The sequence below is a fragment of the Anomaloglossus baeobatrachus genome, chromosome 1, assembly GCF_048569485.1.
Source record: "Anomaloglossus baeobatrachus isolate aAnoBae1 chromosome 1, aAnoBae1.hap1, whole genome shotgun sequence".
NCBI lineage: Eukaryota > Metazoa > Chordata > Amphibia > Anura > Aromobatidae > Anomaloglossus > Anomaloglossus baeobatrachus.
In genome coordinates this window covers 868,621,323-868,648,940 of record NC_134353.1, presented here as the reverse complement: position 1 = coordinate 868,648,940, position 27,618 = coordinate 868,621,323, and the positions used below count along the sequence as shown (strand labels likewise).

Genomic DNA, 27,618 nt, shown 5'->3' with positions numbered 1-27,618 from the left:
GAGAATCCTCTCCCTTAGATCCCAGTCTTAGCCTCTCACCTAGCCAAATCAGATCTCATACTTTGCACTGACAAGTGGCAATACCCCAAAACATGGTGTCTGCAAATTGAGATTCTGGTTTAGCTTATATCCTAAGTCATATGGCAAAACTTGTTAAAGGGCCAATATTGAATTTTAGGATTGCTACTTCCAATAGGTGGCACTAAAGTTCAAGTCATCTTTCTCTCTGAAGTGCCTCTTCAGAGAGAAAGATGACTTGAACTTTAGTGCCACCTATTGGAAGTAGCAATCCTAAAATTCAATATTGCACACTAAATTTCCTTTCCCAAAGGAGCATTTTAGGCATTTAGGTCTTCTCATACTCGCATCCCAGACCTGACAAGTCACTCTCCACAAGGAGAAAACTTACCCCTTAGATCCTTGTTATTACACTATCATCGTACAATCCCATTTACTGGAATAGAGGTGGACTGCTATACTAGACACAGCCCAAGGATAGGAGTGGTGATGTTTTTGGAAGAAAGCAGACCCTGTTTTAATCCAGAACACTCCTTGGTCTTTGTTGGATCCAAACCCAGTTTGATCTTTATAAAATACATACAAAGCAAAAATCTGAACTGGGTAAAAGGTTAAAGAGGTTGTCTTACGAGAGACACTTATGGTAAATAGATAGCATAGTTTATAAGTGTCTGCTACATGCAGGTCCCACCTCTGGGACTAGCAACTATCTCCAGAATGGTATCACACGATCCTTTGCCCTGACCGGTGTCTGACCATGAATGGAGAGGTGAAGGTGCATGCACTGTGTCTCTCCATTCCTTGGAAAGGGGGTATGAAATACAGCCAAAAGTAATTGTTCAACCGTATTCGGAATTCCTATAGAGAATATGTCACCACCTCTCCACTCACCGGTAGTCAGATGCGGTCTAGAATGTGGATTCGGGGAACATCATTCTAGAGGTAGATACAAGTTCCTGAGGTGGAACCAGCATCTCTCAGACATTTATGGCACATCCTAAGAATATGCCATAATTGACTCTTATGAGACAACCCTGTTAATGCAATACTGTAGCGGTGGTGGTTCACTAGGGTAGTGAACTACACTTTTGCCCCGGTTGAAGGAAAGTCTAGTTAGGGCTCAATCCGACAAAGGTTAAACATGACCTTACAATTAGAATCAACCCCAAATTTTCTTAAAAATTTGGAATCATTGGGATTGTTAAATTGTATGATCAGTCCTATTAATTTGTGTGTACAGAGCAAATGCAAAAGCAAACTGGGTCTCAAATGTGGGGACGTGGCCCCTTGTAACTGAAGTCCATTGTGCTCTACTATGATCTAAAGTCATTCAAAAACATCTTTCTGAGCTGATTTAAAATTTCTGTCACCTACACCTATATATTGCTATAAATGTATTCCCGGTATAGGACGTGCAGGCTTTCCATGATGCACCTCTGAATACTGACGACTGAATACCTTTATAATCTTAAATAATATACGTAAAATTGCTTCACAGCAGTATTACAGGAAAACGCTGAAAAATTCAGGCAGAATAACAAAATACACTTATTTTAGTTTTTGATTTATAATTGCTTTTTTTTTTTTTTAAATAACATTTCAAAGCCCATTTCTTATAACTTAAACTGTGGTGCCGTAAAACTGAGATAAAATATTTTATATTTTTTTTTTATTTTTAGCTATGACGTAAGAATTTTCTCTCTTTTTAGACCAATTCATAACAGCTACATTTGAAAAAAAAAAAAGAAAAAGAAAAAAAAAGAAAAAAGTTTAAATACAAATCGATTCAGTGTCATTTGTAAGTCCATAATAAAAATGGTTCAAGGAGGTAAGCTTGGCAATTGTGGTAGTTGTGCGAACACAAACGTTCCATAGTCTGCTCTGTTCGACTGTTTTGACATTGTTCCAATTTGGCTTTCCTCCTTGTTGGGGTGTCCAGCACTTTGGATAATAAATTCACTTCACAGAAGTTAAATACTATTGAAATCCTGTCAGTTGTGGCTGACGAGTGGTTATGTTGTACACAGGGTTATCTCATTTCAAGGACATCCATCTCATTCCTCTCCGTCCTTCTGAGGAGGGGACGCTGTTTCGACCGTGGATAACAATACTCTCTCTTTGCCTTGCTGTGGTAGGGGTCAATGTCCTTGGCAAGTTTTGCAACACATTTGTCTGAAGTATGCTCGACTGCAGAATTTGAACTTCAGCACCAGCGGGCAATAAGCCACTTTGTTCACATCTTTACACTCTGGAAAACAGAAGGGGAAACAATATAAACATTGATGAATTATCATTCTCTTGTTTTTTGTGGCGTTTTTTAAGGACCTTCAACCAAAATAATATGACTCGCATTCATATTTCCTGGATTTGTAAATTCCTTCCCCATGAAGCTGCAAAAACACTAGTGCATGCCCTTATTATCTCCCACCTGGCCTACTGCAATCCCCAGCTCTGTGGCCTCCATTTTAACAGTCTCACACCCCTTCAATCTGTTCTGTACTATGCTGCCCGACTAATCCACCTGTTCCCCCGCTACTCCCCGACCTCTCCTCTCTACCAACCCCTTCACTGGCTTCCCATTACCCAACCACTCCAGTTCAAAACACTAACCATGACTTACAAAATTAAACCAAAACATATACAGTACAGACCAAAAGTTTGGACACACCTTCTCATCTCTAGAACAACTATTAAGAGGAGACTTTGTGCAGCAGGCCTTCATGGTAAAATAGCTGCTAGGAAACCACTGGTAAGGACAGGCAACAAGCAGAAGAGACTTGTTTGGGCTAAAGAACACAAGGAATGGATATTAGACCAGTGGAAATCTGTGCTTTGGTCTGATGAGTCCAAATTTGAGATCTTTGGATCCAACCACCGTGTCTTTGTAGAAAAGGTGAACGGATGGACTCTAAATGGCTGGTTCCCACCGTAAGGCATGGAGGAGGAGGTGTGATGGTGTGGGGGTGCTTTGCTGGTGACACTGTTGGGGATTTATTGAAAATTGAAGGCATAGAGAACCAGCATGGCTACCACAGCATCTTGCAGCGGCATGCTATTCCATCCGGTTTGTGTTTAGTTGGACCATCATTTATTTTTCAACAGGACAATGACCCCAAACACACCTCCAGGCTGTGTAAGGGCTATTTGACTAAGAAGGAGAGTGATCGAATGCTACGCCAGATCACCTGGCCTCCACAGTCACCAGACCTGAACCCAATCAAGATGGTTTGGGGGGAGCTGGACCGCAGAGTGAAGGCAAAAGGGCCAACAAGTGCTAAGCATTTCTGGGAACTCCTTCAAGACTGTTGGAAAACCATTTCCGGTGACTACCTCTTGAAGCTCATCAAGAGAATGTCAAGAGTGTGCAAAGCAGTAATCAAAGCAAAAGGTGGCTACTTTGAAGAACCTAGAATATACAACATATTTTCAGTTGCTTCACACTTTAAGTATTTCATTCCACTAGTTTTATTCATTGTTTTGATGTCTTCAATGTGAATCTACAATTTTTAGAGTCATGAAAATAAAGAAAACTCTTTGAATGAGAAGGTGTGTCCAAACTTTTGGTTTGTACTGTAATGCCCAAAGATGTATAAATACATTATTGTTGCTGGTATCCCAGAAAAAGACCTTAGAAAAATACATTGGATAAACCAGACATTAATAGCTTAGTTTATAAATCAAAGACCATACAAATCATTTTATTTAACAACATTGTCTACAAAAAAAAAAAAGCCATCCCCTACCTGTCTCCTCCTTACATGTGTGACCAAGCCTCCACGTGCCTACTTGCACGTATCCCACGATCCTCACAAATTCTCCTTCTCTACTCCCCATCTCCTCTTCCCACAATTGCATCCAAGATTCCTCCCGCGCCTCCCCCATACTTTGGAACCCTCTGCCACAACATATCAGACTCTCGCCTACCTTGAAAAGCTTCAAAAGGAACCTGAAGACCCACCTCTTCCACCAAGCCTATAACCGGCAGTAACCCGCAGTCCTCCATAGCGCCGCATGACCACCTCCACCCTCACCTACTGTATCCTCACCTATCCCTTGTAGACTGTGAGCCTTCGCGGGCAGGGACCTCTCTCCTCCTGTACCTGTCTGTGTATTGTATTGTTTATGATTATTGTACTTGTTTTTATGTATACCCTTTTCACATGTAAATATAAAGTGCCATGGAATAAATGGGGCTATAATAATAAGTAATAATAATAATAATAATAATAATAATAATAACTACATTAACTAACATGAGGTGATTGGCAACAAATTTGCATAAAAAGTCAAAATTTCTCGACATTTCACAAACATGGCTACATCTGGATGAATTAATAAGTAATGGTCTCATACAAGATGAATAAAGAACATGTCCTTAAAAGGGAATTTGTCAGCAGGTTTTTGTTGTGTGAGCTGAAGACAGCATGCTGCAAGGGTTAATTCAGAGAATGCAGGGATGCCTGTCTTTTTTCCTATGTTTGTTTAACCAGCAAGACTTCACATTGCTCGGACTACAATGTCACTTGTAAGGCAGTCCGGCATGCCCCCTCCTCTGATTGACACCTAACTGTCAATGTTCTATCTCAATAGAGAGCCTGGTGTGGGTGGGGACAGCTCTCAGCTCTGCTAAATGGATAACACTAAAAATTCTGATTGTGTCAGAATGGCTGCACCCAGTAATTTAAATGATACATAATTGGATTCAGGATCTCTGTTGCTCTTTGATGAGGTAGCAAAAACCTGCTGGCAGATTCCTTTTAAAGAGAACCTGTCAGGTGCAATATGCACCCAGAACCACAAGCAGTTCTGGGTGCATATTGCTAATCCCTGCCTAACCGTCCCAGCATCTAGTAGAATAGATAGAGATCTTTAGAAAACGAATTTCTAAAGATTCTTTATAATATGTTAATGAGCGCAGTAACTAGTCGTAAGGGTGTTAGTTCCCCCGACTAGCCCACCCTCTTAGCATGTTAGAATGCCCACATGGGAACACTAAACATGCGATTAAATGCAGCGTCACCAGCGGTGATGCACGTACCTGTGTCGGCAGTGAACGCTGAAGCTGAATGCCCCGCACTTCCGGTCATGTGCACTAGACCTATCTGAAGCCGGGACGCGTACCTGGCTTCACACTGCGCATGACGGGAAGTGCAGGGCATTCAGCTTCAGGGTTCACCATGGACACAGGTACGCACATCACTGCTGGTGATGTTGCATTGAATAGCATATTAGCACACCCCTGTGGACGTACAACCATGCTAAGAGGGCGGACTAGTCTGGGGAAGTAACGCCCTTACAACTAGTCCCTGCGCTCATTAGCATATGATGTAGGATCTTTAGAAATACTTTTTCTAAAGATCTCTTTAAATATGTTACTAGATACAGGGACGGTTAGGCAGGGAATAGCAATATCTATCCAGAACTGTTCGTGGTTCTGGCTGCATATTGCACCTGACAGGTTCCCTTTCACCCCTTCACGACCAAGGATGTACCTGTACATCTTTGGCCGTATCTGTCTCATCTTTCCCTATGTAATTTGACAATTGCATTACGTAGAGGCAGAGACCCTGATTCCAGCGATGTATCACTTAGTATATTGGGTTCAGAAGTTATGATAGAGTCACAGTTTTCCCTTCTGCAGATCTCAATTGTTGAGGTGTGTATAACCCCGGCCTAGTCCACAGATTTCTGTGTACATTGTATATAGTGACGGAGAACTACTAAATCAGGGCTGGGGATGTGGTTGGCAGGCACTAGGCCAATTGTCCTGTAATGATAATCACTTGCTGATAAAACACTGATTGTTTTGAAACAGCAAAAAACAGCCCAGTAAGTGTCACACTGCTGTAATCAGGGTCTCGATTAAAGGGCATATGAGGTGCAATAGCACACACCACGCGGCAACCATCCTGGTCTTTTTTAATCCCCTCTGAAGCCATATCGTGCATAAGATCCGGTCTCGGAAACCGGTGCTACAGGAGCACCTTTTTTGTTTATATCTATCCAAATACTAGGAATTCAATGGGAAATGTTCATTCCAAATACATCTTATATTTTATATTTATAAGGGCGCTTTCACACGTGCGTTCACCGCAATCCGCTGCTATGTAGAATAGCGCAGTCCGTTAATGCACTGCGCTATTCTCCATAGACTTGTATTGGCGACGCACCATAACGCAAGTGTCTGCGTTGCATCCGCTGGATGACGCTGAGTCGTTATTTTGATGCAGCGTCGGGCGGAGGGAACGCTGCATGTAGCGTTTTTTGGGTCGTTAAAATAACGCATCTTGACGGATTCCGTTAGAATCCGCCAAGGTGTCTAATGATAGTCTATGGTGGCGGATTTCGCTGCAATGCGCTAAGCGGCGGAATCCGCTGACAGATTCCGTCACGTTCTACTGAGCATGCTCAGCATGTCCAGCAGAACGATCTAAATCGTTTAAAATCACACCTGGTCTCTCTCCCCCCTCCCTCATACTCACCGATCACCAGCGCGGCGCTGCACAGCTGTCATACTGCTCTGGCGGCTTCTCCTCTTTTGAAAATGCTGGTCGCTCATTATTCCATCTCGTATTCTCTGCTTTTTCTGACCACCAGCGTCTATGATTGGTTGCAGTCAGACATGCCCCCACGCTGAGTGACAGCTGTCTCACTGCAACCAATCATAGCCGCCGGTGGGCGGGTCTATATCGTGCAGTACAATAAATAAATAATTTGAAAAAACGGCGTGCGGTCCCCCCTAATTTTGATACCAGCCAAGATAAAGCCACACGGCTGAAGGCTGGTATTCTCAGGATGGGGAGCCCCAAGTTATGGGGAGCCCCCCAGCCTAAAAATATCAGCCAGCAGCCGCCCGGAATTGCCGCATCCATTAGATGCGACAGTCCCAGGACTCTACCCGGCTCATCCCAAATTGCCCTGGTGCGGTGGTAATCGGGGTAATAAAGATTAATGGCAGCCCATAGCTGCCACTAAGTCCTAGGTTAATCATGGCAGGCGTCTCCCGAGCTACCTTCCATGATTAATTGTTACGAGGGGGACCCGGGGAAGCGTGCCAAGATGGGGAATGGACAGCTTCCGCCGGTCAAGGTCCACTGTGCGGTGTAAGGGACCGCTGCTATGGTGGGTGAAGAGTGAGCGGGTTGCTGCTAGCGATCGTCTGGAATGTCACAGACGATCTATGTACACCGGTCTGCCCTAACCCGTGTGGGTTGTATGGCAGGGATCACACGGCTCGGTGTACCTGTTGCACGGGGAAGCACAGAGGTGCCCACGCACGTGTGCCAGTGGAAGTCACGAGAATATGGCACGAGGGTAGCACAGAGGTGCCCACGCACGTGTGCTTTCAATAACCAGGTGAGTCCAGTGGAGACTCGAGGAGCTCACCTGGGACAGGAACACGGCCTGTAGAAGGAGCTACTGCCGGAGCAGCAAGGCAGGGACACGGCCTGCAAACCAGGTGCTGCCTAAGCAGCAAGGGCCAAGCCCACAGAGGAAGATAATGCCTGAGCAGTGGCGTGGCAGCACGCTGCCAGACATCCAAACATAGAAGGACGGTCGCGCGCCGCCATGATGGCAGGAGGAGCTTTTAAGGAGGTGTAGCTCCAGCCAAGGGCGGGCGCGAGGCGGAGATGACGGACTTGACCCAATCAGGATCCACGACATCCCAGCCTGGCCAGTCAGGATTCACCACGTCACCAGCCTTGTCATCAAGCCGTGTGACGTCAGTGGGCGAATCAGGATCCACCAAGCATAGCACATGCTCACCCTCCTGCCTCTGGGAAATAGAGGCGGGATCCTCGGTCTCACAATGTGTAGAGATAACGGGAGTCTCACTGCTTCCCTGAGCAGCAAATCTCTGCACATTGCGCAACCTCACAGACCTTCGAGGCTGCTGAGCAGGAGGAGCTGTGGCAAGGAATGGGAGACCGCCTCATTTCTTGCAACAGGAGTACCACTAGGTGTCACCCTTGTGCTGCCTCTCTGAGGAGGTTTCTCCTGCAGTCTGGCAGACCTTCGGCGCTGCGGAGCAGGAGCGCTCGTGGCAGGGAAGGAGACTGTCTCATTCCTTGCCACAGGAGAGCCACGAGGTGTAACATTTAACCTGTAAGTTAAAGAAAATAAACACATAAACCTGAAAAAATCCTTTATTTGGAATAAAAGACAAAAAAACACCCTCTTTCAACACTTTATTAAAATCCCCAAATACCCCTGCAGGTTCAACGTAATCCACAGAGGTCCCACGATGCTTTCAGCTCTGCTATATGAAGCTGACAGGAGCGGCCGTAGAACACCACCGCTCTCTTGTGAGCTCCACGCAGCAACTGAAGTGGATCGCGCTATCAGCGGGGACATCACTGAGGTAGTGCCGCTGTGTGTGGTGATGATGGGTGCGGTAGTGCCTGCGTGTGTGCAGTGATGATGGGTGCAATAGTGCCGGGGTGTGTGCGGTGATGATGGGTGCGGTAGTGCCGGGGTGTGTACGGTGATGATGGGTGCGGTAGTGCCGGGGTGTGTGCGGTGATGATGTGAGCGGTAGTGCCGGGGTGTATGTGGTGATGATGGGGGCTGTAGTGGCTGCGTGTGTGCGGTGATGGTGGGGGCTGTAGTGGCTGCGTGTGTGCGGTGATGGTGGGGGCTGTAGTGGCTGCGTGTGTGCGGTGATGGTGGGGGCTGTAGTGCCGGGGTGTGTGCGGTGATGATGGGTGTGGTAGTGCCTGCGTTTGTGCGGTGATGATGGGTGCAGTAGTGCCGGGGTGTGTGCGGTGATGATGGGGGCTGTAGTGCCGGGGTGTGTGCGGTGATGATGGGGGCTGTAGTGCCAGCGTGTGTGCGGTGATGATGGGGGCTGTAGTGCCTGCGTTTGTGCGGTGATGATGGGAGCGGTAGTGCCGGGGTGTGTGCGGTGAAGATGGGTGCGGTAATGCCTGCGTGTGCGCGGTAATGATGGGTGCAGTAGATGCCGGGGTGTGTGCGGTGATGATGGGTGCAGTAGTGCTGGGGTGTGTGCGGTGATGATGGGTGCAGTAGTGCCGGGGTGTGTGCGGTGATGATGGGTGAGGTAGTGCTGGGGTGTGTGTGGTGATGATGGGTGCAGTAGTGCCGGGGTGTGTGCGGTGATGATGGGTGCAGTAGTGCCGGGGTGTGTGCGGTGATGATGGCTGCGGTAGTGTCGGGGTGTGTGCAGTGATGATGGGTACAGTAGTGCCGGGGTGTGTGCAGTGATGATGGGTGCAGTAGTGCCGGGGTGTGCGTGGTGATGATGGGTGCAATAGTGCCGGGGTGTGTGTGGTAATGATGGGTGCAGTAGTGCCGGGGTGTGTGTGGTGATTATGGGTGCAGTAGTGCCGGGGTGTGTGCGGTGATGATGGGCTCTCTCTCGGCGAAAGAAAACTTAACGCAACGCGTTATTTCACAGGAATCCGTTGCCTTTGTTATCACACTATTTGCAAGGCATCAGTCCCATGTGTCACACAATGCATTGTGACAGATGATGCACAACGCAAGTGTGAAAGAGCCCTTAGAGGAAAGAAAAAACACTTCTTCAAAGACAGGGATCACTTTGTTCAGAGTTGTTATAAGAATAGTTTTAAACTTTTTTTCAACCTGGTAAATGTTAAAAAATAGTAGTTAAAAAGAGTAGAGGAAATGCAAGGAGTCTAACAATGGCCGGTAAAGTGTTCTGCTCAGGACTCAGAAACTAAAGAAATCACAACTTATTAGTAAGATATGCTGCTCCTGTGATTCTAAGTGAATGGAGATTCTCCCCCGACTTGAATAGGAAGGGAACAAAGCGAGTTTTGGTGGATTTGCACAGGACACCAACACTTCTACATGCCACTTCCATTAGTTAGGGTTTAAATGATCTGTGGCTTACGTAAAAATGACCCAAATTCCTCTTCAAAGTCTACTGATATTGATAGAAATTGGATCATAAAAATGTCTTCTTGAGAAAAACGTGAAGGTTTTTGTATCAAACTGCCAAGCGCAAAAGCATCTGCTACATTTGGGGTGTTATAACTGGCTATAAATTACACTAGTAACTGAGCTTATCATTCTATATGTGGAACTGATTGTTCAGAGCTTGGGAGAAAGTCAATATCCTGCGGTTTATGGTGAGCTGAATGCGACAAAGGAATTAGGAAAGGATCCTAAGGAGAGCTATAGAGTTCACAAAATAATGATCACGGCAAGGAAGGAAATATCAGCTGTCTATAGATGCTCCTTGAATGGTTACTGAAACAGAGACTGGAAACTTTCTCGTCTTATGAGGCGTTTTATAGGCAAATTGTTTGATAGCGTCCAAGATATTGTGCTTCTAACACAATGGATAGAAAGAGAAAGATTTTCAAGATATGACTTTATGAGTCTGGCAAACTGCAATTCTTTGCACCAATAATGCAGGTATGGAGACTGAAAATCCTAATTTTACAGGGCTGGGGTCATGAAAGAATAGAGAAAACATATGATAATGTGTTCAGAATAGAGATCAGCGAAATTATTTGCAAGACTCTAGTCCCCGGTTTGTGGCTGCCGGAAAGGAACCCTGGGAACCGCTTCCTATCTGCCGGAATCCCCAACACCTTTTCTGATTAATAAGCTTGGTGTGACATCATGTGTGCGGCACAACACAATGATGATGAAGCGGTGGCAGAAATACCACCTCTAGGCAGCGTTCAATTAGGTTACAGGAGGGGAGAGTACAGAAACAAGGACGCCGCTTTATTAATAGACATATAGGTGTAAATTAACTGTGAAATATAGTTTGGCAACTGTACAGTTAACAAACACTGCAGATTCTAGCTGGGCCACACCAACCCAGCATCGCCCGAACTTTTACAAGTATCAATACAATGGTAAACCTTACAAGGAGAACTTACTTGTGACTACATGGCACTAACAACATAACTGGCCTCTGGTAAAAGAGCAACATGGCTACCACGCTCTAACTACTGAGACCTACACTAAACCCCTTTGGGTGTGCACACCGGTAAAGGATGCAGTATTGTTGAGGAGGATCAAGTTCACTCCCGGGAGCTTGATGCCGCGATGCTCAGATGGCCCGTCGATGCGCAATTTCCTTCCAGGACAAGCAGGAGCTTCTCTTCTTTCACAGACCTGGGGTTCTTTGACTTGTCTGGATTGCATCTCTTCTCACCTCCGGGATCGCCGACCTCAGGAGTTTTGAAGTCCAGTAATGACTTGATGGCTACCAGGGCTCTATCATGGCCCGGCTTGCAGTCTCGCTCTCACAGCCCAACACTGCACTTCTCTCCCACCCTCCGTTTTCGGACAGATCTCAGGCAATCTTTCCTCTCTTAGGAGACCAGACATCTCCTTTTTCAGCTCTTTCTTTTATTTCAGCACTTTTTGGGCAAGGTTAGTCCATCTACACAGCTCAGAGATGGCGCCAACTCAGCCGGCTAGTCCACAAAACACAAGGGGAGCACTGTCTCCTAACGTCACAGTATTCTTAACTGTTCACAAGGGCAAAACCCCTACAATTATGTCACTTTAGGCCTACAAATTAGTGTAGGCATCTAGGATTCTAGCAAGTAGGGGGCTCTGTGATAAACTAGTGCCCTGCAAATCATTTACTCATGTCTAGTCAGTAATCCTCGTCTTACATAGTACAATATGTTGGCATGATCTCTTTATTATTTTTTTGTTAGGAAAAGCGTTGAGATTTCTTTTTTAAGGTAGAACTATTTTTGTTACAGATTGTAGATCAGCAACTGATTGGCATGGGAGAGGCCATTATAGCAGAGACAATCACGATCAAGCCGCTCACTTAGGGCTCATGGACACAAGTTTGGTGTTGCATGAGACTGTAATATGGCACCATAAAATAAAACTAAAAAAATGAAAACTAACCAGCCAGCATAAAGCAGGAGCAGACTACATAGGTCTCAGGAGGACTCACATATTGTGGTTGCGGTGGTTATGTATATTTCACAAATGTTTATGGGTAACATAAAAATCCTGCGGTGCACACTGTCTGCACTTCACTTTCAACAAATATGTAATGTAATCCTCACAATGGACGGGTCAGATTCTCCCCTATTCTGGCTCCAAATACATAAATTAAGCAGTGAAATGACCACTAAATATTCCCAACTAATAAACAATCTTTCACCCCGTTGCATTCTTCTAGGCTCCGAGGTCAAAACTGTTACAGGACTAAGTATTCATGGCTGACATGATTTCAGGATTTTTGTAAATACACGTGTCCCCCTTCAGTTGTATTTGTATTGCGCTAAGGGACAAACATTTACTTAGAACGGGACAACCCATTTAATAGCTACTCTGCCTATACAATATTGTTCCTTTAAATAGGACGTTTCACTATTTTTTAAATGGTAATTTTGATACATCAAGATACAGTGGCTGAAGAGCTAAATAAAAGTTAGTTTTCTTTTTATTTCTTATCTCCGTTAGCTTCTATGCTAATTTCCCCCTCAACCAAAGAGGCATTCATAGATTCTTTTCTGGGGGCGGTTACTTTTTCCACTGTATGAATTTGCCCAATCATAAGAAGGCAGAGTCACTGGGAGGCAAAAAAAAGGGAGCACCGCCAGAGAATCTTTGAATTGGCTTTCTCACTGTGATCTGGGAAGACTCACATGTATAACTCTTAGGGGTACTTTGCACGCTGCGACATCGCTAGCCGATTGTAGAGATGCCGAGCGCGATAGTCCCCGCCCCCGTCGCAGATGCGATATCTTGTGATAGCTGCCGTAGCGAACATTATCGCTACGGCAGCTTCACACGCACTTACCTGCCCAGCGACGTCACTCTGGCCGGCGACCCGCCTCCTTCCTAAGGGGGCGGGTCGTGCGGCGTCACACGGCAGGCGGCCAATAGAAGCAGAGGGGCGGAGATGAGCGGGACGTAAACATCTCGCCCACCTCCTTCCTTCCTCATTGCAGGCGGGACGCAGGTAAGGAGATGTTGCTCGCTCCTGCAGCTTCATACACAGCGATGTGTGCTGCCGCAGGAACGAGGAACAACATCGTACCTGTCGCTGCAGCAAAATTATGGAAATGACCGACACTACACAGATCACCGATTTACGATGCTTTTGCGATCGTTTATCGGCGCATCTAGGCTTTACACGTAGCGACGTCGTTACTGGCGCCGGATATGCGTCACTTTCGATTTGACCCCGACGACATCACAGTAGCGATGTCGCAACGTGCAAAGTACCCCTTAGTGTGGGGACTCGCAAGACATGAGGACCCTTGACATTGGGTTGTGAGCATCTGTATTTTGGCTAAAATTTGGTATTTTGGTATCAACTAATACCTCATATATATTTTTTTTATACAGAATGCAGCCAGGCCCATTAATTCAGGCCTTGTAAACTAGGGTCTCTGTTCCTGTGTGGTGCACTTATATAGTGGCGGGCAGCCCGTCTAGTCTAACAGCATGGGTGTCATCAATAGGCTGTAAGCCAGACACTATGCACCGAGATGTGTGAACGGTGCCCTATGCAAGCCATTCATGTGCAATTTTAATACTAAGCAATCACCCCCTCCATGGATTGGCAGTGTGTTAGTGGTTGCTCCATCAGTGTTTTGCACCTGTTGCCTCCATCTCTATTAAGGGGTTTTGCTGCATCCTATTAGTGCATTTGATTCTGTGACCTGGGCAGGTAAACATTGTTGCCCTTTGTTTCAGTGTATAACTCTGTTGTGCTAAGATCTCACTGCCATAACTTGAGGAGAGCGGGGATATGTATCATTAGGTAAGAAGACTCTGCATGTATCTTAGGAATCTGGGATACCTAGGTACCTAGCATAGCATGTAAAATACACCACTTTATATTTATGGCAGGTACCGGTAAAGATTCCGTTATGACTGGGATACATGCAAAATGTTGTATGTACCGACATTGCAGAACAGCTATTCTCCCCTCCCTTCCCTTGTCCTTTCAGTAACTGCAAGTGTAGCGCCCCACGGGGCAGGCGGTTAACCTAGTCGTCGCCGGGCCGTTTCAGGTCTGGTCAGGCGTTGTCATGGGGTGGCCTTGCCTGGTTCCGTTGCTCCGACGCATACAGTAAATAGTGGGGGAAGCAGGGTATTTGTGAAAGTTTGTTGTGACGCCACCTGTGGTATGTAGTCAGGTAATAGCCGCCGCTGCCAGGTTCCTCACCAGGGCTGGTGTTATGGCAGCCGGGATGGTGTTGCTCCCCACAGGCGGAGCGGGCCCCGGGGACATGATGAGGTTAGATGTGGTGCAATGGCCGTTAGTGCCTAAGCGCTGGGCGGCGGCGGCGCCGGTAAGGATGAGCCAACACAGTCTCTGCGAGTTAACGGTATAGTTTACTCACAACTTCAGCTGCCAGCCTGGTCACACTGGTCACTGCCATGATGGGCTCTGGTCCATCCCAGATCAAAAAAGGGGTCACCACCGGTGTTTTGAGAGAGAAGGAGTGAGAGTCCTATTTATAGGGTGTCCCCTTCCACAGTTAGGTACCCTAGCTGAGCTCCTGCTCCAAGCCCCTGGGCCCAGTAAAGTCCAGGTTTTCCAGAGATGTTTTGCCAGAACTATGGTCCTGACGGGTCTATTTTTGTGTTGATGTGAGTGTGTTGCGCCTATTTCTACCCCAGGTGGCTGGTTTCAGTGACCGGGAAGCCCCATGACCGTTATGACCACCCCCCTGCCAACCCTGAGCCAACTCACCCTATGTGAAGGCTCCTAAGCTGTATGTAGTGTGTGTTTGTGGAACAACGGTGGTTAACCCCCTACTTACTTGAGATAGATACTTCAACTTAATTGAGATGCAATACCCTGTGGCGACCAGAGCCTCAGGGGCACCACACAAGCAGTGAGATCTCAGTTTGACCTGGTTAAACATGTGAAAGTTATCAAGGTACATTGGGAAAACAGGTTCTAACATTCTTTGGGGGCAATTCCTTTTTTCCTTTTCTCCTGTATGACGCTGCCTTCTTATGATTGGGCTTCATCATACACGGCAAAAAGTAAATCCCTCAGTGTAGAAACTGTGGTAATGCTCTCGTTTGAGGGGGAAATTACCATGTTAATTTTACAAGCTAATATCTCCACAATGATATTTTTGAAAATTTAGACAGTTTTTCAGCAGTAAGTATCAAATTTAGTATGTAAAAAGTGTTGAAAGTCTTCTTTAATTCTAAATGATCTATTGGTGCATCCTACATTGTTTGCACTGAGGAAAAAATCCTCATAGATTCGATTAAAATGTAAGAAGAAATAGCCATCTCATTAAGACGACCACCGAAAGAAGAACTCTACACTTAGGAAGTGTCAGTCTGTTATGAAGCTCACTGGCCAGAATAAAAATGTCACCAAAAAGATCTTGAAAAATATACATGTGCTTGATTTCAACAAATAATTTATAAGGATTGAGCCACCTCCAATTTTTTTTTATCACTTAAATATGTGTATTTTGTGTTTAAAATAATATTTTCAATTAATTTTATTAAAAATGTTGCACCATTTGCCTTCTATTGCCTCTATATTGCTTCAGAATTAGTTAACTAAGCATCCATAAGTGAGCTCGTTCTGATGAAAGTTTGAAGCACAATATCTGTCTTATATGGAACGTCTCTGAGCTGATTTATGATATGAAAGTTCAGCTCGCCTTAGATTTGGCTTGTTGTCCTAAATCAGCTGAGAGGAGCTCGGTAAAAGACCGGTTACAAACTCCCAGTCACAACAAGCTCACTGACGGATGCTAAGTTAACTCATTCCGTAGCCGGCAATCAGCAGAGAAACAATAGCCAAAAAAGCCAAACAATAAAACATTTTTAAAGTTCCATAAGGTGTCTGTAGCGCCCCTGAAGCCCTCAGGGCACTACAAAGTTCTGCTTCCCCACTAAGATGAGGGGCCTACACCCCTTAGGGACCCAAAACCCCAGTGCCGGTAACACTAAAAATAAAAACCAAAGGTAATCCCAGTTTTCCTCAACAATCCCCCATACAATGGTATCTAGCTAGGGTGGGACCATGGATGGCCACTTAGAGGTGGAGCCATTCCAGTCCACTAGTTGACCAGGTGGGAGGGGCAGACTTTGGAGAGTACTCGGGAACACAGGAAGTCAGTCTAAGTCTAAAGCAGGCTTTACACGCTACGATATCGTTAATGAATTATCGTCGGGGTCACGTTGTTTGTGACGCACATCCGGCTTCATTAACGATATCGCAGCGTGTAACAGTTATGTGCGACCTAAAACGATCGCAAAGGCGGCAAAAATCGTTTGCCGTGGAAAGGTTGTCCTAAAACAAAAAATGTACCTCTCATTAGCGATGTTGTTCCTCATTCCTGCGGCAGCACACATCACTGTGTGTGACATCGCAGGAGCGAGGAACATCTCCTCACCTGCCTCCACTGGCTATGCGGAAGGAAGGAGGTGGGCGGGATGTTTACGTACCGCTCATCTCCGCCCCTCTGCTACTATTGGACGGCTGCCGTGTGACGTTGCTGTGACGCCTCACGATCCGCCCCCTTAGGAAGGAGGCAGATCGCCGGCTAGAGCAACGTCGCAGGACAGGTAAGTCTGTGTGATGGGGGTAAGCAAGGTTGTGCGCGACGGGCAGCGATATGCCCGTGTGGCACAACCGACGGGGGCGGGTACGATCGCTTGCGATCTCGCTAGCGAGATCGCAGCATGTAAAGCTCGCTTAAGTCTAGAGTTGACAGCAGAGGTGTGAAGGTGGAAGTGCAGTGACTCCCTGACTCGGGTTAACGGTGACCTGGTACCCAGGACAGGTACTTCCCGGTGGAGTATGGTGGCGTACTTCCGTATCTACGCACAGACGGGGTACAGGACCCTAGGACAGGAAAGAGCGTCTAGCAGACCTGTTAACACCTGAACAAAAAAGGGGACTATCAAGGACCTTGCTGACCCTAAAGAATTCGAAGACTCAGTAGCAAAGGGAGAACCGGGGACAGAACCAGGGACTCCATCTCCACAGGGTTCACGCTACAGGCAGACAGAAGTGGACAAACCACAGACCGTGGACCCCCAGTGTTCCATACCAAGGGGACCCACTTACCAGAGATAGGTGCACAGGAAGAAGGTACCAGAGAACCAGACTGGCACTGAAACAAATGGGACTTGGAGGCGAAACCAGCTGACTTCGGGCAACCAGTTAACATTAAAGTGAGTAAACCAGTTGCACTGAATACCTGTCTGGACTCCTCCTTTCGATGCCCACCACACCATACACCCAGCTGGGGCAATACCCTACTTGCGGTGGGATTACTATACTAGATGCCAATACCGCCAGCCCCAGTAGAGACATTCTGCAGCGGCGGCTCCCTATACTTAGCCGCAACACCACAAGTGGCATCACGAATAAACTTTATCCAAATAATCCCCTGTAAATGTCCCCATTACAAAAAGGGCACGGAACTGGGTAACGGCCACCACTGTGACATTCCCAATAGAGACACTGCCCGGAATCCCATATATCTGGGTGCTACATGTCCACATCTTTAAATGTCACATTCTATAAGCAACAATGGTGTTGCACACGTCATTGAAAACCGGTGACTATGTGTAACCATGGAACTAAAAGTCCCATTTACAATTTAAAGATGTGAGGCTTGAGGCTTCTTACAAGTATCTGCTCTCCTCCTCCTTGCGTCCTCCATTGTTCTCATAAATCTGCTGCTTGTGGCTGCAGTAATATTTGAAGTATTTTATAAAGAATTACTGCAGCCATGAAGAAGTTTAGTCTACTCCAGGTCCCTCTTGACTCACCATGTTGAAGGAAATGAAAACCAGTAATGTGCGTGTTTTTCGTTGTCTCGCGGCTGCTTTATGAAGTATTTGACTTGCCTCACTTACAGAACCTTCTCTGGAAGATGCGGTGATTACCATGCTTCACAAGCTCCGAGGAGACAGAACCAGGCGCAGCTCGCACTCACCTTCTGTGTTAGAGATCGGGCTGCTGTCACATTTGCTTTCACACTGCTGCATTGACTGAGGGCGAACATTTTCTGGACAATCATTCGATGCTTGTCCCGTATATGAAAGACACTGCACTGTTCTCATCTGCTGGCCCAGACCACAATGTGCAGAACACTGAAGAACACAGAAAAAGAAAGGCGACAAGTCATTATATACACTTTACAAAACTTACACCGAAGTCTAAGACATCTCCAGCTGTCACCAAATGAGCCACTTTACGAGAAAACAGGAATTCAATGCTCCGACTGTAGGAACATTTTGAGTCCAATCTCATGAATAGATTTATTATTTTATTAACTCATGAGGCATCACATAAAAGATTTAAAGGGGGTCAGGACTATTTTATTTTTTTTTACTATGGGCCTAAGAACTAACATGCAGGTAGTCACTGACTACCTTCCAGTTCTGCCCTGCGTAGATCTTTGCCAGCACAGACTGGTCTCGTCGGCTTTTCTGCTGTTTCTTGTCAACAGAGTAGCGCTTCCTCTTCCGCTCTGCTCGGTTGTTGTGGCGTGACTGCCGACATCATGCTTATTGACAGCCGTCTCCCCACAGCTAGGTAGCAATGAGTCAGCTGTCAATCAGCATGATGTTACCAGTCATGCCCCATCAACAGAGCAGAGCAGCAGAGAAGGAGCTGCTCTACTGACGTGAAGCAGCAGAATAGCCGACAGGAGAGGTCTGTGACTGCTAGGAGCTGGCACCAGGTAAAACGGGCAGGTAGTTACCAGCTACTTGTCTGTTACTTTTTGGACTTTTTGAGTTAAAATAAAATAGTCCCAGACAACTCTAATTACTAAAAATTAGTCCTTAAAACAATTAGGTCAAAACAACTTTATTTTCATGAGGATCTGCTATTACAAGAATACTTTTGTTATTTTTTATTTTATTTCTTTATTTTTTTAAACCACATTTTTAGGCACAATCAGAAATTTTGGCGAAGCTTTGGAACCCTATAACAATTGCAAATCAAAGCGGTATACAATACTGCACCCAAAGATTGGCAGAATCTGGACGCCAACACTCCGAGTTAATGGGTCAAGCACACAAACTTAAAGGGAACATGTCACTGTTTTTTCGGCCTATAAGCTGCGGGCACCACCCGTGGGCTCTTATATGCAGCATTCTAACATGCTGTATATAAGAGCCCAGGCCGCTGTGTACAACATAAAAAAAAACACTTTATAATACTCACCTAAACCAGACGCTGCGGTGGATGTGGCTCAGATGGGTGTCTTTGTTCTCCGATGCCGACACCTCCTCTTTCGGCCATCTTCGTCCTCCTTCTGAAGCCTGTGTGTATGACGCGTCTACGTCCTACACACTCGCTGGTCCCGTGCATGCGCACTACAATACTTTGTTCTGCCCTACTCAGGACAGATCAAAGTGCGCCTGCTTAGGACCTGAATGCCGGCGAGTGTGTTTGACGTCGAATGTGTCATGTACTGCGGCTTCAGAAGGACGACATAGGCAGCAACAAAGATGACCGAAAGAGGCAGCACCGGCACCAGAGGACAAAGACGCTCATCTGAGCCACATCCACCGCAGCGACCGGTTTAGGTGAGTATTATAAAGTGTTTTTATGTTGTACACAGTGGCCTGGGCTCTTATATACAGTATGTTAGAATGCTGTATATTAGAGCCCAATGGTGGTGGCCACAGCTTATAGGCCGAAAAACCGGTGACAGGTTTCCTTTAACAATTAAAAAAAATAATCAATGTCTAGACTTAAACCAAACTAGGGACCACCCCAGGAATCGGGAGACTCCACTAAGAAAAATTAAAAGGAGAAATTCGGGGGACAATCTAACAATATGTAGAGCAGTAAGTAACAATTATATTATAATAGGTACTGTGATAGGGCATGCACTAGTTGACCAAAATGTGCACAGTAAGCATTATTGTCTAATGAAAGTATTTAAAAACTTTCACTTTTACATTAAGCTAAATAATCCTTAATTTATCCGTAGATAACACCAATACAGTATTTCTAAAAAAAAATTGTAATAATTAACTAGTGGTGTTGATTATCTTTGGAGCATAATTGTAATTGCATTACCAGGGCATCAAAATGTTATTAAAGAGCGACACTGGACAATAGGTCCTGGCTATGTCTATCCTGCTAGATTCTGTGTAAGAGATTCCAGATCTAGGGATCCTTTTTTATTTGCCCATTTGTTAGGGATCATGTGTGTAAGAGTCATGGTGGTAGTGACATACTCGCTGGTCGCTGTCTTCCGCCATATCAACTGGCGCTCCGGTGTCACATGACTGCATTTGTGATCTGCCATATCACACAGTGGTTGCTGGGTGGAGAGGAGGTCACTTTTTGTATTTTTCAATACAAGTCTATGAGACACAGAAAGAGGCTAGATAGTCTCACTCACAGTTTCAAAGAACTGTATTGAAATTAACCTCTGGTCCACACAGTTAGCCGGCATATTACACATGTGGTGCCCTGACGCTCGAAGGGACATCAGAGCTCCACTGAGCTCCACTGAGTATTCCATACTGTGTATACCCCTTTTCACATGTAAAGTGCCATGGAATAAATGGTGATATATTAATAAATAATAATAATCTGCGGAATGTTTGTATGCACATGATTTAAGTTAATTTTTAACATAATGGGTTTTTTTTATTTGGGTTATTTAATTCTTTATCGGCTTCACTTATTAACAGGATAAGTCAGTCAGATCCTCAATTCCCTCACACCAAGACCGTATTATCCTATCAGACTTTAAACACTGCACTATAAGAAAAACAGATTGATGATCATCAGCTGGTCGACAGTTTCCATGTACAGGAAGAGGAACCAAACACTAAAAACAAAGGACAACTTATAATATCAAAAAAGTATGGAAAATATGCTAGATATTACAACTGGTGACTCAGAAATCTAAAATATATCCACTGTGAAGTTTCCCTTCAAATAACATAATTCAGATCTGTTACATGTGTGTACATTTCTAAGTGTGTCTATATCTTCTAAACATCGAGACAAACAATGTTCTAGTTGGACAGCCCATATATACAGTAAATATTACAGGTTACCTACCTGCCCCCATTCGCCTGTAACCCATCGAGGTGGAGGACATCGGCCCAAACTGCAGCGTATCCGGACTGGGGGTTTGCTCTCTTCAATGCAGCTTGTGGATGGAAAGGTTTTGGAAAGGTCGCTGCTTTTACACTGAACAATTCGATGCTTAAATCCAGGTCCACATTTAGGTGTACACTTGAAAAGAAAAAAAAAAAGCAGAATTTAATTATGTTCGTCTTTATTAAAAGTAAAGTATCACAAACACTGCTGAAGTCTAAGGTGGATCCAGCTTATTGAGGCCTGGATAGGCACATAGAGCGTCAAGTCACAAGGATCAGGATCCATTCAATGAGGTCCCCCTGTCGATGGTTTATGGCCTATACACTTTTTGATCAAAAAATGTTCATGCATTTCATTAATACTGTATATAGGTTTGAAAATTGGTCACAGCATGTCAGTCATTGGTCACGGTCAGACATGCCACTCTCCACAAGAAGAGGCATTACCCTTTAAACCCCATTACGAGGCCTCTCATACTGCTTGATTGCTTGCTTTGCACTGAGGATGGGAAACACCCTGAAACACATTTCAGCATATATAGATTTTGGTTTGGCTTTAAACACAATGTTGAGTATTTGGGGAGTGTTTTACCTCAGTATTTTGATGTACCATGTTAGCCAGAAAAATCGATGTAAATACTTATGCCTCAAATATGACTAAAGTATTCCAGGAGTGATACTTTTAATGTCTAAGTATTTACATAGATTACCTCAGTATTTGTAGCCAAAACCAGGAGTCGGCAAAATGTTTCTATTATACTTTTCCTCTGATTATTCCACTCCTGGCTTTGGCTACAAATACGGAGGTAAAAAACTCACCAAATACTCAACGTGTGCATGTAGCATAAATTGTGTAGCAAAGATTGTTAAAGGTAATCTGTCAGGTGCAATATGCACCAAGAACCATGAGCAGTTCTGGATAAATATTGCTAATTCCTGCCTAACTGTCCCTGTATCTAGTAGCATAGATAAAGAGATCTTTAGAAAAAGCGTTTCTAAAAATCCTTTATGATATGCTAATGAGCGAGGGGACTAGTCATAAGGGCATTAGTTCCCCCTAATATGTCACCCTCTTAGCATGTTAGCATGGCCACAGGGGCGTGCTAACATGGTATTCAATGCAGCGTCATCAGCAGTGATGTGCGTACCTGTGTCCACTGTCACTGCTGATCAGAATGTGTCCCGGCTTCAGAGAGGTCTAGTGCGCATGACCGGAAGTGCTGGGACTTCTGATCAGCTGTAACAGCGGACACAGGTACGCACATCACCACTGATAACGCTGTATTGAATATGCTAACATGCTGAGAGGGCGGAATCAGTACATGAACTAACACAATTGGACTAGTCCCTGCGCTCATTAGCATATCATAACGGATCTTTAGAAATACTTTTTCTAAAGATCTCTTTATCCATGTTACTAGGTACAGGGACAGTTAGGCAGGGAGTAGCCATATGCCCCCAGAACTGCTCATGCTTCTGGGTGCATATTGCACCTGACAGGTTCCCTTTAAAAGGGCTGATATTGACTTTTAGGATTGCTACTTCCAGTAGATGGCACTCTTCCTCTCCGAAAAGGCAATTCGCATATTTAATTTACCAGAGGAGCATTTCATGGCCTAAGTCTCCTTACAACGTCTTTTTCAGATGTATAGGCTACAAAACGTTCATGAAAAGGCACTAAACGCAACGCTCAAAAAGGGAAAAAAGAAATGTATATCAAATGGAAAGAAGAGGGCATATCTAAAGAAGAATATAATGCTGTTTTCAGGGACTACAGGGAAAAAGTTAGAAAACCTAAATCCAGTAATGAATAGTGGCCTGCAAGACAGACCAAAAGCAATGAAAAAAGGATTTTGGGGTTAAGTAAAAAGCAAAAGGAAAGTCAAAGATTCAGTAGAATTTTTACAGGATTAATAGAGTGAAGGTCAAAAATGACGTTGAGAAGGCACAACTTTTAAATTTCCATTATGCATCTGAGTTCTCTAAGAAAGCAAAATGTCACATCAACTGATCTTCACTGTACTACCAATGGAATAAAAGAATCCACACTATCTATAAATTTATGAATTGAAATCTCATAATCCAGATTTTAACATTCTAGGATACTGAAAGAGAAAACAAGAAATTGCAAAACTATTATTCAGAATCTTCAAAAATTCCTGGAGAACAGGAGAAGTCACAGAACATTGGAGAATCGCAAATATTGTCCCTATCTTCAAAAAAGGAAAGAAGGATGGAGCCAGGAAATTACAGGCCAGTGAGCCTTACTTCTATACCAAGAAAGATCTTTGAACAAGTTATTAAACAGCATGTATGCAAGTACCTGAAAAAGAATAAAGTCATTAACCAGAGCGAGCATGGGTTTGTAGCAAACAAGTCATGACAGACTATTCTAATATCCTTCTAAGATGGAATCACTGACTGGATGGATGAGGAAAATGGAGTAGATATAGTGTATCTTGATTGCAGCAAAGCATTTGATAAAGTATTTCATACTATCCTTATTGATAAAATGACCAAGTATGGGATTGACAAGGTTACGCTTAGGTGGATTCATAACTGGCTCAGTGGTAATAAATGGTTGCACATCCAATTGGAAGAGTGTTTTAAGTGGGGTATCACAAGACTGTCTTGGCTCCAGTGTTGTCTAGCATTATTTTAAAAATGATCTAGATAAGGGAATTGTAGGTAAACTAATCCAATTTGCAGACTTTGCAAAGCTAGGAGAAATAGTTAACACTTGAGAATACAGAGAAAGGATTCAGAAGAATCTAGATAAGCTGGAACATGGGCAACAATTGATAAAAAGGTACTTAACAGGGAGAAATGCACAATTCTACATTTGTGAAAAAAAACCAAAACCAAAATCTACAAAGTGAGAAGAATAGAGCTAAGCAACAGGAGGTGTGGAAAAAAAAACGTAAGTATACTAATAGATCACAGACTACACATGAGTCAACAGTGTGATGCAGCAGCAAAAAAGACAAACACAATACGGTTTCCCTCCTGGTATATACAGTCCCTCTCCTGGGGCCTTCCTGGTATGTACTGTCTCTCTAATGGTATATATTGTCCCCCTCCTGCGACCCTCCTGAAATATACTGTTTCCTTCCTGGTATATACAGTCCCCTCCTGGGGCCCTTCTGGTTTATACTGTCTCTCTCCTGGTATATACTGTCTCCTTTCTGGTAAATATGTCTCTGTTCTAACGCAAAAAAAACCCATTGTACTCACCCTCCCCTACTACCACGTTGCGCAGTCTCCTCCTGTCTAGCCAGCGAGCAGAAGCCTGCAGCTTTCGTTTGTGTCTGTGCTATGGCAATGCATTACGTCATTGTCGTGCGCCGCCCTCAGTCACTGGGACGCCGATGAATTCTGCGTTCTTCTGTTTGGCCAGCAGCATGTATCGTAGTGCAGGGACCCGGCAGGTGTCTGTGCTGAAATGCATTTCAGCTGGATGTGCACTCTCGGACGCACATCCAGCCCCGCTTGTATTCACAATCCCTGTGACCGTTCCACCACTGCTGGTCATACATGTCACAAATACAATCTAATCATCTCAGCAGAATTATGAAGAATCTGGCAGCACAGGACAAGTTATGGAATTATTATTGGGCATTCCCTTAAAAATGCAAAGACATTGCCGACATGATTGGTGAAACATTCATCACGTCCTTTTCATAGATTTCAGTGGGCTTTCTATAGAAGGACTTGCACAACATCAGATGATGCCCCCTGGTCATCAAAGCATTTTGTTTTCTTATTTAGCAGTAAAGTTTTTCCTTGTAACACGTTTCCTGATAAACCATCTGTTTGAGATATTCAAAATCCCAGTGAAGCCGTCTTGAACATCTAAATCTCAAATTACTCCCCTAGCTTGCTGCTGCCAAGGATATCAGACGTTCCAAGGTCAATCTCACCCTAACACTGGAGCAATGTTAGACATTATAACTCTACTTAATAAATATTTAGGAGTCCATCATGTAAGAAATCCCATAAATGATGTGTCTCCATGTGCTTAGAACATAAAAAAAACCTTCTTGAACCCTTGACCTGATGCTGCCTTATTGAACTTGTCTTGTGATCTCACCTTTAAATAACATATGCCAGCCAGTCAGATTAGTCATTGCTAGAAAATGGATCACAGCGTTTCATGCTTGTTAAAATTAAAAGCTGTGATGTGTTTTATGAGGAAGATTACGTGACCAGTAATGGAAGACGTGGAGTGATGGGACTCATTTTTCTTTACTGAACCAGCAACAACAATATGTTGTGCAAACATTGTAGAAATCACCGTGGATCAATGCAAAGAAAAAGCCAATGGTTAAATGCCACAGATTTATTTTTTAATTTTTTGTGCACTATATGTTCTTAAAGCACCACTCCAGCGTTGATGTTGTTTTATTGCACTGCTGGAGTGGTGCTTTAACTCTAGGTCTCCTGACCCCAGTCTTATACTCATCCTCTATAGTAGAGATGCCTGGCTCACTAAGAAAGAAAAGCTTAAGGTGCTCGGAAAATAAAAGTTCAGTAAATGTAAAGAATCCGGCACACTGAATAAAGTGATTTCCAAAGATGATATTTCGTTTGAATATAATTCAAACGAAATATCATCTTTGGAAATCACTTTATTCAGTGTGCCGGATTCTTTACATTTATTATACTCATCCTCTGGCAGCTTCCCTTTCAATCACTACTACTCGTGTTCTTCTCCAGCGATTTGTGACCTGCAGTGTTTCATGGAACCCGCCAGCGGTCACAAATTAATAAAACTCTATGAGCTCCTCATTCTTGCACTCATAGACTTGTATTGAATGCTTGTGACATAACTTCTGACTTCCGGCCAGCATGAAAAACCTAGAGAGTAAAGGGTACTTTACACGCTGCGATATCGGTACCGATATCGCTAGCGAGTGTACCCGTCCCCGTCGGTTGTGCGTCATGGGCAAATCGTTGCCCGTGGGCACAACATCGCTAACACCCATCACACGGACTTACCTTCCCTGCGACGTCGCTCTGGCCAGCGATACGCCTCCTCTCTAAGGGGGCGGTTCGTGCGGCGTCACAGCGACGTCACACGGCAGACGTCCAATAGCAGAGGAGGGGCGGAGATGAGCAGTCGGAACATGCCGCCCACCTCCTTCATTCCTTATTGCCGGTGCACGCAGGTACGGAGATGTTCGTCGTTCCTGCGGTGTCACACATAGCGATGTGTGACGCCGCAGGAACAACAAACAACATCGTACCTGCAGCAGCAACGATATTTGGGAAAGGGAGCGACATGTCAACGAGCAACGATTTTTCACGTTTTTGCGCTCGTTGATAGTCGCTCCTTGGTGTCACACGCTGTGATGTCGCTACCGGCACCAGATGTGCATCACTAACGACGTGACCCCGACGATATATCGTTAGCGATGTCGCAGCGTGTAAAGCACCCTTAAGTACAATGCAGAGAGTAGGTGGCTTATATTTCAAGCACCACATTAACACTGAAAAACCCCCCCACTGAGTGGTGCTTTAAATCTAGGTCCTCTACCTCGGGGAGATGTCTTTCTTAAAACCGGATCGCCGTTGACCAACCCTAAGTCCTACGTCGTTTTAGTATCGGATGTGTGGTGCCAACTCTGCCAGTTTGCAAATGTATGTTATGTTTCTTCTATGTTCAAAAATTAATAAAAATAGATTTGACCCTAAATCTAGGTCCTCTGACTCTATACTCATCCTCCAGTCACCTTCACTTTCGATCACTGCAACTCCTGTTGGTCTCCAGCAATTTGTGACCTGCAGTGTTCATGAAGTGCGCTGGAGGTCACAAGTCAATAAAACTCTATGAGAGCTTCATTCTGGCTCTCATAGACTTGTATTGAATGCTTGTGATATAACTTCTGACTTCCGGCCAGCATGAAAACGCTAGAGAGTAAGTACAATGGCGAGGATAGGTGGCCTAGATTTGAAGAACCACTCCAGCACTGAAGAAAAAAAAAACAAAACACATGTAGGTCCTCTGACCCCCAATCTTATACTCATACTCTGGCAGCTTCACTTTCGATCACCATCACTCCTGTTGGTCTCCGGCGATTTGTAACCTGCAGTGCTTCTTGGAACCCACTGGCGGTCACAAATCAATAAAACTCTGTACAAATACTGATGACCTATTGTTAGGATAAGATATTAATGTCTAATCAGTGGGGGTGGAAGACCCTCCAATCTGCTGTTCCTCTTGCCGGGAGTACTCGGTGATGGAGCTGCACAGCTTTGTTGACAACAGTGGTCGCGGAAAGGTACTGTATATCCAGCGCATATTGATTTGAACAGGTGGCGGATATGAAGTATCCAGCAAGGGGCACTATACAGTTGATGCAGCCGTGCAGCTCCATAGCTGAGTAGTTCGGCCAGTGGTGGCACCGGCAAAAGCTGATTGGCAGGGGTGACGGGTGTTGCACACCCACTTTTCAGACATTGATAACTTATCCTAAGGATAGGTCATCAATGTTAATGTCCCAGACAATCCCTTTAAGAAGTGCCTATTAACAAATCAGA

The 27,618-nt window shown here is 44.7% G+C and overlaps 1 protein-coding gene across 1 annotated transcript in view; it reads right to left on the bottom strand.

Annotated features, from left to right (window-relative positions):
• Positions 1-324: 324 nt before the first annotated feature.
• The window catches only part of ADAMTS6 (ADAM metallopeptidase with thrombospondin type 1 motif 6), a 460,987-nt gene continuing 433,693 nt past the window's right edge, over positions 325-27,618 (bottom strand). The window contains exons 23-25 of the mRNA XM_075326191.1: positions 21,038-21,214; positions 17,937-18,093; positions 325-2,266 (exon numbers count right to left, since the gene is read on the bottom strand). Coding sequence (XP_075182306.1) covers positions 2,157-2,266; positions 17,937-18,093; positions 21,038-21,214 — 444 coding nt within the window. The 3' untranslated portion in view covers positions 325-2,156. The remainder of the gene's footprint in view (positions 2,267-17,936; positions 18,094-21,037; positions 21,215-27,618) is intronic.